At 44.7% G+C, this 14,521-nt stretch overlaps 1 protein-coding gene across 1 annotated transcript in view; it reads left to right on the forward strand.

Moving 5' to 3' along the window:
* LOC124751482 (fatty-acid amide hydrolase 2-A-like) overlaps nt 1-14,521 on the forward strand; it is a 249,336-nt gene that overhangs the window by 204,435 nt on the left and 30,380 nt on the right. Inside the window, exon 9 of the mRNA XM_047248989.1 lies at nt 4,642-4,809. Within this exon, the coding sequence (XP_047104945.1) occupies nt 4,642-4,809 (168 nt within the window). The remainder of the gene's footprint in view (nt 1-4,641; nt 4,810-14,521) is intronic.

Genomic DNA, 14,521 nt, shown 5'->3' on the forward strand with positions numbered 1-14,521 from the left:
ATTGAATATTTTGAAATGCGTTAGCGGAAAACATGGGAAGCTGACAGTTTCGCCTTCTGCAGTTTTGTAGGGCACTGTTTGATCACGTTTAGATTATGGCAGCGTGGTCTACGGATCAGCCCGTACTTACTACGGCATGATGTTAGACGCTGTTCGTCAAGAGGGCATTCGGATATCGACTGGTGTCTTTCGTACCAGCCCAGTTCCGAGTTTATGCGCAGAGGCTGGTGAACCACCACTCTGGATTTGGCGACATATCCTTGTGGTTCGACAGGCACTGAAAATCTCAGTACCACCTCAGTCATTGACATTCAGTGCAGCAGCCCAACCCACCTCTGAACGGCTGTCTTTATGATCTGGATCTATCAGACATCCAAATACACAGCCAGGGATGGAACACGTTGTTGCCTTGGTGTCTTCAGAGGCCCAAAGTGATTGTATGCTTGACACAGTACAAGAAAACGTGTACTCCAAATTATATTTTTACAACTTTATTTTCGTCCGTTTTAAGTATGTACCACAGTTTTATCGTTGTTTATACAGATAGATCTCAGCAAGAGAAAATCCTCAGTTGTTGTGCTGTTTTCCCCGACAGTGTTTTTAAAATGCATCTTCCAGAGCAATTTACAAATTATGATGCGGAAGTATATGGGATTCTGATGGCACTGGAGAGGATTCACGGACATCACGATAAAAGGTTTCTTGAGTGTTTCAACTGGCTTAGTGCACTACAAGTACTTCATAAAATATATCCAGTACACCAGTTGATTCCAACACTGTGGCAAGTAGATGATCTTTTGCTGGATACCTGGCCACATCGGGATACAGGAAAACGATATGGCCGACAAAGCCGCCAAGGAAGCATGTCGTGTTGGTGTTGTCCATCAATTTACCATCCCATTGCATGCCATCATCTCATTTTCTCACAGACGCATCATGTGTCAGTAGGAGACTGAATAGTGACAGGTGACAGATAACAAACTGTGGTCTCTCAAATCGACCACACAGGCATGGCGGACGTCATGTTACCCTCACTGCTGGAAGGAAGTTCCGCTTATCAGAGTGCACATCAGACATAGGCCTTTAATACATGGCTTCCTCCTCCGGCGAAAGAACCCCAATCTGTGAAGTTTGTGGTGTGCCACCTTCAATTCAGCATATTTTGGCAACGTGTGTCCTAAATATTGATATTAGGGCAGCCCTCAGTCTTGTTGGAGATCTGTCTACCATCCTTGCAGATACTGATTTCAGTGTTACAAGAGTGGTGAAATTTTGTGCACTGTCAGGCCTCATCCCTAAATTGGTAGGGAACAGAGACAGACTTTAATATATTATAAACTGCTCTGCATGTGGGGACATCCTTCATCCCCACCCATGAGATTGACATGCAGACTTTTCGTCAGGACGCTGATGATCATGCTCTTGAGCGCCTCTCACCTCAGATCATCATCATCATTTGTCTCTGTTTATGTGCAGTTGTGTGGTTGCGAGCACATTTGCAGCAACAGGTTGCCAGATGACAGTGTTTGACCGCATGACCGAATTGTTGCCGGTGGTGGCACTGTTGGGGACTTACGATGGTTCCTGTTCTTCTACAGACACGACGATGCAAAGGAGGAGATGTACAGTCGATAGGTCGAGGGTGTTGGTTGTGTCAGCTAGTGGGTGCTACATCATGTAGTTGGGTATGCTTCTGCATCTCCAGTACCCCATCATCACATACGTGCTTACGTTTTCCCAGCCAAAGGTGATGAGTTCCTCTTGTAGTGCAGCGTTTTTAGGTATAGGTATGAAGTCCCTAGATCGCAAAACGCTGCGTTTTCTCATCAGCAGTTCTGTAAGTCAAGTACTGTAGGTCTTTGTACTCATCCATTTTTGCCCTTTGTCCCCTGAAAGTTTGGTGTTATATGTTGTGTTTGCGTGCGTACTCGCGAATGCTTTGTTGAGGGCTTTTGTATCCCTGTAGTGTATATGATGACTCGGGGAAAACCAGTTTGTGTTGCGTATTACGTAGCTGTGGGTTGGTTGCTGTTTTGTGCTTGTGCAGTACTATTTGTGCTGTTGTCCACTCGGACGTGCTAGCTGCCTTGGTCCATATTTGTGTCTTTGTTCTTCCTCTGTGGTCTCTGGTGCCAACAACTCTTGTTCCTGGAACCATACTGGTGAAAGTGAGGGCCTACTTGGTACTTTTGGTGCTGGTGGTGTGTCTGATAGTTGTGTTTCTGTTTGTGATGTGACGTCACCACACGTCAGTCGGGCGAGGATCTCTCATTTCCTGCCGTGTGGGGTAGCCGCGCTGTATGAGGCGCCTTGCCATGGTTCGCGCAACTTCCCCCCATCAGATGTTCGAGTCCTCCCTCGGGCATGGGTGTGTGTGTTGTCCTTAGCGTAAGTTAGTTTAAGTTAGATTAAGTAGTGTATAAGATAAGGGAACGATGACCTCAGCAATTTGGTCCCATAGGAACTTTTCAAATTTTCTCTTTTCCTCAGGGCGACGACTTCCTGATGGGTCGTGAGCAGCACGATGATGCTGACGGGAACAGGTTGCATCTCTGCCACTTGTGCCGCATGCGAACCTCCAGAACCCGCGCCGCATGCGTCATGCTGTAGGTAGTGGGATGGGATCTGCTGTGGGGATCTACCATTTCCCCAACACAGGGGTTTTTATTGGAGAGACATGTCAATATTGCTTTTTCTTCGTGAGAGAAAAAGAGTGTATAGTGTGCCCCTACAAATGTGGGGAGTTCCTATGATCTAACTGCGCAAGGAGCAATGCAAGACGCGAGAGAATGTGGGTGGAAGAGAAAAGCCTATAGCACACAGGGTAGTCTGAGGTGACTGGGCCTCTGACACTGACATTGAAATGCTGTACCACAGAACGAGAGATTCCCACCGGGGAAAATCTTTACAAAATGTAACTCATCCACGAAAGAAGTGGCTTAAAAAATACTCGTTCGACCGATTCTTGAGTATTGTTTATCGATCTCGGACCCTTGCCAGGTAGTACTGACAAGGCAGAGCGGCGCGTTTCATCATGGGATCGTTTAGTCGGTGCGAGAGTGTTACGGAGATTCTCAACAAACCCACCTGACAGATGCTACAAGTGAGATGTTGTGCAATACTGAGACGTTTACTATCGAAATTCCAGGAGGGTTCGTTCGTTGACGAGTCGGACAACATATTACTTCCTCCCACATACCTCTCGTGAAATGACCGTAAGGGGAAAATACGAGCAGTCAGAGCTAATAGAGAGGTTTACAAACAATCATCCTTGCCACACAAATGTAACAGGGAAGAGGGGATTAGACAGTGGTAACAGTAGTAATATCCCCCACACACTGTAAGGTGGCTTGCAGTGTATGCATCTAGGTGTAGAATAGAAGAAGAACGACCGCTCCTCCGCCACAGCCACAAATAATAAAACAACCATCACGGGACTGAGAAAGATTCTGGAAGAATATTCCCACTGGGATACTTCCGTCCAATGTCCGTAGCGACTGGTACACTCTGGTTGCTGCCTCCATAACCCAAAACAGAATTTAAAATTTTAAAAAGCATTCTACCAGCTGAGCGTTAACAGCGATAAGTATAAAATGTTAAATTCAGTAAAACAGTCTCGATCGCAACAGATGTTTATTTGGCTACAGGTTTCGGTCTATAATTTATATCATCTTCAGGCCGTAAGCACCATGATGGCGGCTGGTGGCGGTGGACAGAGCGATATTCTTAAGATCACTGACGTCAGCTGCCGTCCACGGCCACCAGTCGCCATCAAGGTGTTTACGGCCTGAAGATAGTCTAATTTATAGACCGAAACCTGTTTTACTGAATTTTAACAAAAGAGAAGGCTCTCCGGCTACGTGTGGCCACCTCGCCTTTTTGGGCCTTGTGTCATGTAATATCCCCCTCCACAAACATCTCCTCTTGCAGTAATCAGTAAACAGATATAGAGTCATACGTGGAGAAAACTGGCAGGATCTATACACCATTTAAATTGCTGACAATCTGGGGCAAATTAAAAGCAAAATACATCTGCAATTTAAAAACTCACAACTTTTACTATGTTTCACTTTGCCTAAGCATTTACATATTGTCAACCTTGAAAGAGATTTATAATCTTATTCTACTGGTCTAAATATTTTAAATTGTACAGGGTGTCCTAGGAGTAATGGTAAAATGACAGGAACGATTGTTCGGAGCAAGAAGTCTAGTTAATATGAGCTGTAAAATGCATACCGCAAGAGCTGTTAGTACTTCTTCATCTTCGATACGGTGAAACGAATATCTTCTACTACAAGCTCTTTACAGTCCATATTTTGAGAGGAGGTAGTGTGCACCAAAACAAGAACAATTATGAAAGAAAAGTAGGGAACAATGAAAATTTTTGGATCGTGGAAGAACTGCGGAAATTGAGGCTGTACGGTCAGATACGTCGTAGTTTATTCATCTGCTATTATGAGTACATAATATGCTTGATTTACGAACTTCGCGTCTGAACAATTACGGTATAAACTCGCCTGATATTTCCACAGTAAATGCCGGAAAGGTAAAACGGTATTTTGTTAACGAACTAAGTTTTATACACTTTCCTGTAATCATTTAGGAAATAACATAACACTGTTGTACCCTTAATTGTTGTAGGACTGCGAGAACCTGGCGCTGGCGCTACTGAAGATGATGGTGTGCCGCCTGCCACATAACATGTACGTCTTCCACTACTCCTTCCTGAAGAAGTGGGCCAACAGCCTGCCCGAATCAACGTTACGAGGGCTCGCCGATGAAGTGGACGAGCTACGTCGAGAGATTTGTGTAAGTGCTTCATAACACATCTCTTCTGCCGAAAGCAGATCCATCAGGAGCGCCGCTTCTAGCTTCAGAAAATCCTCCTTACTAAAAGCGTTTATGTCTTGTTTCTTCAGTTTTGTGAATTTTATTTTGGCACATGATTTTATGCTCTGGTACTGTGTGGTTACTTGAATTTTTAGGGCATGATTATGTGTTGTCTTTCACAACATCAACTCCTTTGTTACGTTAGTACCACTGTTTCTTCTCCACACTGCTAAACTGCGGATTAAACAAGACCCCCTTGCACGGCAACTGGTAATACTGTATATATTATAAAGACTTTAAATAGTGCACAAGAGAGTCGCCAGTAGGTTATACTTCCTAGATAAAAAAAAGTGCTAGTGCTTTTCATCTCAGAGCAGCTAATCAATCTTCCCTACAGCACGTACTGTCAGTTGGAGGAAGTACACTTTACTTATTGAGAAGCCATAGTCATTCTTTCACACGGTGAGGTACAATAAACATTCATCTACATCTGATGTAAATATAATTATTACGACGTACTGAGAAAGATATTTTAGAAACATTAGAAAACATAAACACAGAGGGCAGTCAGAAATATGGAAACATAAAAAACACTAAGCATTACCATGGAATGGCAAAGGGTCGGCAGATGATGGTTGAAGTGATCGCTATAGCTAGCAGAAATCTACTAATATCAGTACTGCTGGCCACTGTTGATCAGAACCGAGCTGGAATCTTTCAACACGTCGGTCAGGGGCCTGAAGAAGGCGTAGTAAACTACCGAAACTGGCAGCCAAATAAAATAAGTTTGGAAACTAGACGGCTGAAAGGTGTCTGATTTGACATCCAAAATATCTTAGTCTTTTATTTTAGGTTGTACACAGGCGACCCGTCAAACATGGGCCGAATCGAATGGCCGTGTCGGAAGCCTTCCCTTTGTTTGCTCCCGCGTAAAGCACCCACAACCACACAGAACACTGTTCTGACCACGTCTGACGCTTGCAACGTATTAAGGACATTGCACATGTCAAATACAACAGGTCAAATAAAACTGCACAACCTTCTGACTTGGCTAGCATCTACGTTTATGTAAGCCACGCCTAATCGCGGTATTTCCAAATTTTTATCCCATCGCTGTAAATAGCAACAGACTATCTGCTTACACTGTGTGATCAAAAGTATCCGGACACCCCACAAACATACGCTTTTCATAATAGGCGGATTGTGCTGCCACCTATTGCCAGGTACTCCATGTCAGCGACCTCAGTAGTCATTCGACATAGTGAGAGAGTAGAATGGGGCGCTCCGCGGAACTCGCGGAGTTCGAACGTGGTCAGGTGGTTGAGTGTCACTTGTGTCATACGTCTGTACGTGTTCTACAATCCTAAACATCCCTAGGTTCACTGTTTACGAAGTGATAGTGAAGTGGAAACGTGAAGGGACACATGCAGCACAAAAGCGTACCGGCCGACCTCGTCTGTTGACTGACAGTTGAAGAGGGTCGTAATGTTTAATCTATCCAGACCATCACACAGGAGTTCCAGACTGCATCAGGATCCACTGCAAGTACTATGGCAGTTAGGCGGGAGGTGAGAAAACTTGGATTTCATGGTTGGGCGTCTGCTCTTAATCCACACACCACGCCAGTAAATGCCAAACGACTCCTCGCTTGGTTTAAGGAGCGTAAACAATGGAAAACGTTGTGTGGAGTAACGAATCACGGTACACAATGTGGCGATCCGATGGCAGGGTGTGGGTATCGCGAATGCCCAGTTAACATCATCTGCCAGCATGCGTAGTGCCAACAGTAAAATTCGGAGGCGGTGCTGTTATGGTGTGGTCGTGTTTTTCATAGAGGGGGCTTGCACACCTTGTTGTTTCGCGTGACACTATCACAGCACATGCCTACGCTGGTGTTTTAAGCACTTTCTTGTTTCCCACTGTTGTAGAGTAATTCGGGGATGGCGGTTGCATCTTTCAACACGATCGAGCACATGTTCATAATGCATGGCCTGTGACGGAGTGGTTACAGGACAATAACATCCCTGTAATGGACTGGCTTGCACAGAGTCCTGACCTGAATCTTACAGAACACCTTTGGGATGCTTTGGAACGCCGACTTCCTGCCAGGCCTCACCGACCGACATCGATACCTCTCCTCAGTGCAGCACTCCATGAAGAAAGGGCTGCCATTCCCTGTGAGAGTGTAACCTGTCATGAAGGCTAAGGATTGGCCAACACCATATTAAATTCCAGCATTACCGATGGAGGGTGCCACGATCTTGTAAGTCATTTTCTGCCAGGTGTCCGGATACTTTGGTCACATAGTATATCTTAGTCTAGGTACCCATCCACATGTGCTACCGCAATTCCACGGAATTTGGTATTGTTGAAGAGATTGAAAATTGTCATAGTGAGCCTTGTGTGGTCCATTCTTCAGATGTATTGGAAGAATTCGATTGTTCGCTCTCAGACAGGTATTCAACCGCATATTGTAAGTTGAGCGTGGTATAAAGGAAATGAACTACGCCCACAAGTAGCGATGGTTAAACTCTGAACCTTTGAGCTATGTAATAAGTATAAACCTTATGCTCCAGAAAACAATTTGGGAACGGAATCTGACGTGTAATGTTTCCTAGAAATAGTCACACACAATCACACACTTACACGGAAAAATGTAGTTGCCATAGCTGCCGTTGAACGTTGTTAATTGAATAATCATTCACCAGAAAGTGATCAAATATTGAATAAGTATTTTTCTCCTGCTTATAGCGTCCAGCAGTGCAAGTGGGGATGTTTCCTCAGTTTTGTAGTCATTGAATTTATGGATAAAAGCGTAATTCATCCATAACATAACTTATGGTTATCATTTTCATCTAACATCACAGTATTATGCGAGATCCCTCCGCAACACATTCAGCAAGCTGTTGGGCTGCCAATCGAATCAATCCGAGTTACAACAAGATGGCGGCCATGCAACATGGCACCGTACCAGTCAAAACTGAGAAAGAAGTCACTCTATTCAGACAGAAATGATTCAGGAAGAACTTCGTTAATAAACATCCGCATTGTTGCCAGATGCAAGAAAATTAATTTAGAAGCCCATATGCGTTCTCAAAGCAACAGATACAAAATTAAATTTCACAGTGAATGATCGGAATATTAGAATGCTGGCACACGACTTTCATCAAGGCACTACTTCGTATCATCATTCAGGAGAGGAATCTACAGAACGATGGATTGAAAAGACAATGAGGTGACAAAAATCGTGGGATAACCCCTAATATCGTGTCGATCCTCCTTTTGGCCGGCGTAGTGCAGCAACTCGATGTAGCATGGACTCAACCAGCCGTTGGATATCCCGTACAGAAATATTAACCCATGCTGCCTCTACAGCCGTCCATAACTGCGAAAGTGTTGATGGTGCAGGATTTTCTGCAGGAATTGACCTCTTGATTATGTCCCATAAATGTTCGATGGGATTCATGTCGGGAGATGTGGATGCCAAGTTATTCGCTCGAATTCTCCAGAATCTCCTTCAAACCAATCGCAAACTGTTGTCGCCCTGTGACATGACACAAGTTCATCCACAAAAATTCCATCGTTGATGGGAACATAAAGTCCATGAATGGGCCGCAGATGGTCTCAAAGTAGGCGAATATAACCGTTTTCAGCCAACGATCCGTTCAGCTGGACCAGAGAACTTAGTCCATTCTATGTGAACACAGTGTAGACCATTATGTAGCACCGAGCGAGGTGGCACAGTGGTTAGCACATTGGACTCGCATTCGGGAGGACGACGGTTCAATCCCGCGTCCGGCCATCCTGATTTAGGTTTTCCGTGATTTCCCTAAATCGCTCCAGGCAAATGCCGGGATGGTTTCTTTCAAAGGGCACGGCCGATTTCCTTCCCCGTCCGCCCCTAATCCGATGAGACCGATGTCCTCGCTGTCTGGTCTCCTCCCCCAAAAACCAACCAACCAACCATTATGTAGCCACCACCAAATTGCACACTGCCTAGTTGACAACTTGGATTCATAGCTATGCGAGGTCTTAGCCGCACTCGAACCCTAACATCAGCGCTTATCAACTGCTATCGGGATTCATCTGATCAAGCCACGGTTTTTAGTTCAATGTCCTGCTGTTAGCAAAGGTACTCACGTAGATCGTCTGTTGCCATAGCTCATTAATGCCAAATATCGCCACACTATCTTAACGGATACGTTCGTCGCACGTCCAACATTAATTTCTGTTGCTTGTCTGTTAGCACTGACAACTCTACACAAAAGCCGCTACTCTCGGTCGTTAAGTGAAGACCGTCGGCCATTGCGTTGTCCGAATGGGTGGTAATTCCTGAAATCTGGTATTCTCAGCACACTCTAGACACTTTGGGTCTCGGAATATTGAATTGCCTAAAGATATTCGAAACGGAATTTCCGCCCACCCGGTTAGCCGTGCGGTCTGACGCACTGCTTTTCGGGCGGAAAGGCGTGCTGGTCCACAGCATGAATCCGCCCGGCGGATTAGTGTCGAGGTCCGGTATGTCGGCCAGTCTGTGGATAGTTGCCGGCCGAAGTGGCCGTGCGGTTAAAGGCGCTGCAGTCTGGAACCGCGAGACCACTACGGTCGCAGGTTCGAATCCTGCCTCGGGCATGGATGTTTGTGATGTCCTTAGGTTAGTTAGGTTTAACTAGTTCTAAGTTCTAGGGGACTAATGACCTCAGCAGTTGAGTCCCATAGTGCTCAGAGCCATTTTTTTTTGTGGATAGTTTTTAAGGCGGTTTTCCATCTGCTTCGGCGAATGTGAGCTGGTTACCCTTATTCCGCCTCAGTTACACTATGTGGGCGATTGCTGCACAAACAAGTTCTCCACGCACGCTTACACCATAATTACTCTACCACGCAAACACTGGGGTTACACTCGTCTGGTATGATCTGGTATGGGACGTTCCCTGGAGGGGGAGGGGGGGGGGCGCCCACTGGGGGCCGAACCGCACAATAACCTTGCGTTCGGTGTGGGGCGGCGGAGGGGTGAGTAGACTGCTGGAGCCTGTTGTGGGGTTGTGATCCACTGAGTCGTTTCTAGGTCCCTAGTTCCATACAATACAATACAATACAACGGAATGTCCGATGCGTCTAGCTCCAACTACCATTCCGCGTTCAGTGTTTGTTAATTCCAGTCTTGCGGTCATAATCATATCAGAAACCTTTTCAAATGAATCACCGGAGTACAACAAATGACAGCTCCACCAATGCACTGCGCTTTCATACGTAGTGTGCGATACTACCGCTATCTACATGCGTACATATCGCTATCCCATGGCTTTTGTCACCTCAATGCATATACATACTGGAGGTGTCTTCTCTCTTAGAAGACAGGCACAACTTCTGTGGTTTTTCGGCAGGTATTTGCAGTTTCATTCATGCAGAGTGTAGATAGAGTGAACCCAATAAATACTACTCATCACTTATTTCAAGCGTCTCCCAGTTTCAACAGAAAGCGTCGGTTTGTTTCTCGTTGTAAACAAAATGATTTCTTAAACGCAAATTTACGTGTCTATTCGAAGGTGGGTGTGACAGTGAAGTTATCTGGTCGCGCGTAACAGGTCTAGTTGAAACGAAGTTAATTGTTGGATGTTTTTACTGGCCATTTGATTGCGCTGTGACAGTTCTAGATTCATTCAAAGGAAGTCTACGGTCAGTTAATACCCATATTATGACTTTAATCTACCGAGTATAGAGTGGAATTTCTGCGGACTCCCCGATGTATGTATGCAGGCTCGAGTGAGAATGAACGTTTATACCAAGGCTGGAGTTCGAAAGTAGGTATCCTGCTCACTAGGTAGATGCGCTAACCGATACCCCACCATGGCAAAGTGGTTTGTACAACTGCACGGACTATCCTAGCACGCCTCCCTCCTCAGCCCAAATTACCATTCGTGCCTCAGCCTGCTTGGTATCCCCCCTAAACTCGAACACCATTGCAGAGGCTTTCCAACTGTAATGGAATAGCATCTTAGCATCGAACGACACGGGGGATCCTGCCTGAATCCCAGGCATAGTGCTTTAATGAAATGGAACTCTATGGTTCCAGTGACCTTTTCAAGTCTCAGACATATCTGATGTATATGTGCAGACTAGAGCGACGAATGAAAATTTGCACCGAGGCTGGGATTTGAACTCAGGTCCCCTGCTCATTGGGCAGATACGCTAATCACTGCACAACCCTCGCACAGTTGCTTTGCACAACTATACGGACTACCCAGGGTTTCAGGCAGGATCCCCCGTTTCGTTAGATGCTGGAATTTGGACTGAGGAGGGAAGCATGCTAAGACAGTCTGTGCCTTTGAATAAAGCCACTGTATCAAGGTGATGTAATGGTTAGCGCATCTGCCTTGTGGGCAGGAGACAACGGTTCTGGCCTTAGTACAAATTTTGATTCGTCGCTCCAGTCAGCATATATACATCAGAGATTTTAGAAACTTGGGAAGGTCTCTGGAACCATATGGTTTCACTTGGTTTTTGGATTCATTGCAGGGGATACAGACAGACAGTTATGCAAAGTACTTTTGTACAATTTTTCTGAAAACTGTTTTGGGCAGCTAGTTCGGCAGCACATGAGCAATGGAAATGTCTTAGACCTCTTAGCTACAAACAGACTTGAACTTATTGATAGCCTTAGTATAGAGACGAGAATTAGTGATCAGCAGTCTGGCGTGGCAGTTCGAAACAACAAAACAGAAGCCGAAGTTTTAAATTTCGCTTTTAAGAAATCGTTTATGCAGGAGAATCCTACAACAAACATGCCATCGTTTGACCATCGCACAAAGTCTTATATGGAGAACATAGTAATAAGCATTCCTGGCGTGGAGAAGCAATTGAAAGAGTTGAAAAAAATACGTCGCCGTGTCAGGATGGGATGCCAATTCGGTTTTACAAAAAGTACTATACGGCATTGGACCCTTACCTAGCTAGCAATTACCACGAATCTCTCGTCCGGCGTAAAGTCCCAAGCGATTGAAAAAAAAAAGCAGGTGACGCCTGTATATAAGAGGGGCAAGGAAAGAGATCCTCAGAATTACAGACCAATATCTCTAACATCGGTTTGCTGCAGAATCCTTGAACATATTCTCAGTTCGAACATAATAAATTTTCTTGTGACCGAGAAGTTGACGTCTGGTTTTAGAAAGCGTTGTTCGTGCGGAACTCACCTTGCCCTTTTCTCACGTGACATACTGCAAACTGTGGACGAAGGGCACGGCAGATTCCATATTCCTAAATTTCTGTAAAGCATTCAACACGGTGTCCCTTTGCAGACTCTTAACGAAGGCACGAGCATATGGCATAGGTTATCAAATATTTGAGTGGCTCGAAGACGTTTTAAGTGATAGAAACCCAGTATGTCGTCCTCGACAGCGAGTGTTCATCAGAGACAAGCGAATCGTCAGGAGTGCCCCAAGGAAATGTGACTATTATTTTCTATATACATAAGTGATCTGGCCGACAGGGCGGGCAGCAACCTGCGATTGTTTCCTGATGGTGCTGTGGTATACGGGAATGTGTCGAAGTTGAGTGATTGTAGAAGGATACGAGATGACGTATACAAAAGTGGTGTGATGAATGGCAGCTTTCTGTATAAAAATGTAAGCTAATGCAGATGACTAGGAAAAACAAACCCACAATATTCAGATACAGCATTAGTAGTAATGTTCTGCTTGACACAGTCATGCTGTTAAAATATCGGGGCACACCGTTGGAAAGCGATATGTAACGGAACGAGCGTGTGAGGATTATGGCAGAGAAGGCGAATGCTACACTTCGGTTTATTGAGAGAATTTTAGGAGAAAGTGCTTCACCTGTAAAGGGGACCTATTCTTGAGTAATGCTCAAGCGTTTGGGATCCGCAAAAGGTCGGATTAAAGAAACACATCGAAGCAATTCACGATTGGGCTGCTAGATTCCTTACCGGTAGATTCAAACAATACACAAGTGTTACTGAGATGCTTCGAGAACTCAAATGGGTATCCCTGGAGGTGAGGTGAAATTCTTTTCGAGGAACACTATTGAGAAAATTTAGAGAACGAGCATCTGAAGCTGACTGCAGAAAGATTTTAATGCCGCGAAAATACATTTCGCGTAAGAAGCAGGAAGATAAGATACGAGACATTAGGGCTCATATGGAGGAATATAGACAGTCGTTTACCCATAGCTGTATTTCGGAATGGAACAGGAAAGGACTAGTAGTGGTACGGGGTAACCTCCACTACGCACCGTACTGTGACTTACGGAGTATCTGTGTAGATGTAAATGTCGATGCGGTCCAAAATTAGCATAGTACGATACTTGCTTGAGATAAAAGTATTAAGAGGGACAGTAAAACACAATAAAAACTTTTTTCTCCATGTCTTCGATGCCCAACTTAGCCCATATCTTGTGTCGCCCTGACTCGCGCTGCCTACTGCCGCCGAGGTGCAGGGCTATTCAGTCGCTGCTGGAATTCTGTTTATTCTTCATGTTTTACTGTCCCGTTAACACATATTCCTAAACCGAATATCGTACTAGATTAATACGGAACTCCTCTGTCGAATTCTCAATTAAAATTCCGGTGTAAAAATCGTTCGAGAACTACAATCTCAAGCGACAACGTATTCCAGTACAAAATTTAACTACATTAAATTTCATATAAAAAGATCCTGTTAATTCTTTCTAGCGAGAGAATATGAAACTCTTGGGTGTGGTATTTGAAGCTGTTGCGGTTGCATGAAATATATAGATAAGGGCTGCTGAATCATCCAGTGTGTGTGTGTGTGTGTGTGTGTGTGTGTGTGTGTTTGTGTGTGTGTGTGTGTGTGTGTGTGTGTGTGTGTGTAATTAAAGTTCCAGTTTCAAAACGCTGTAGAGAAAGAACCACTGCTCAGAATGATGTCCAATTTAACAGCATATTACTGATGCAGGGAGAACTTCACAGAACAAAAAATTTAACGAAAAATTTACCAATAGATGGCACTGTAAGTGCTTTAACGTAAATACGTCGCCTACAAATGACATATGAATCGCAATACGACGCCTGTAGTTTGATTTGCCTGTAGTTTGATTCCTTACTGTTCAATGTTCAGCCAACTTCGATCCACACTTGGTGGTAAAAATCGGTTTTTAACTGTCCTGATGCCAAAAACCCCATAAAAACCACAATAACATCGGTTGTTAGCTGTTCTGCTGCCGAAAACAGCATAAAAAGCAAAATGACACTGATATTTAATCGCCCTAGGGACAAAAACTGCATAAAAAGCAAAATGGCATCGGTTTCCATGAGTGAAACTGGCAGAAAACATATTCAATATGCTGTCCACTGTTTTGTGTCACAAACTGAAATCGAGAAGCAGCGCGTTGTACAACAGATCAGAGTGTATTGGGGTTGCCGTTCAGTATGTGTTGTGCAATGCATGCCTTAAATTCAGCACTGAAAACAACAGCTTTCAGATAACGGCACAGCCAGAAGTCACACCTATTAAGATCAAGTGATCTGTACGGTCAGGCTGTAAGGAAATTGTGGTATCACGTATCGATACCACGCCAGGGGCGTCGCGAAACTTGCAACGGAATTGCAAGTTCCATCTAGACGCCGATAGTGGTCATGCAGGATGAATGGAGCACGCCCACTGAGCTACGCCTCGAATGACTGCACTAGGAGCACCCTCTGCCGCCACAATAT

This window comes from Schistocerca piceifrons, chromosome 1 (assembly GCF_021461385.2).
Source record: "Schistocerca piceifrons isolate TAMUIC-IGC-003096 chromosome 1, iqSchPice1.1, whole genome shotgun sequence".
NCBI classification, from domain to species: Eukaryota; Metazoa; Arthropoda; class Insecta; order Orthoptera; family Acrididae; genus Schistocerca; species Schistocerca piceifrons.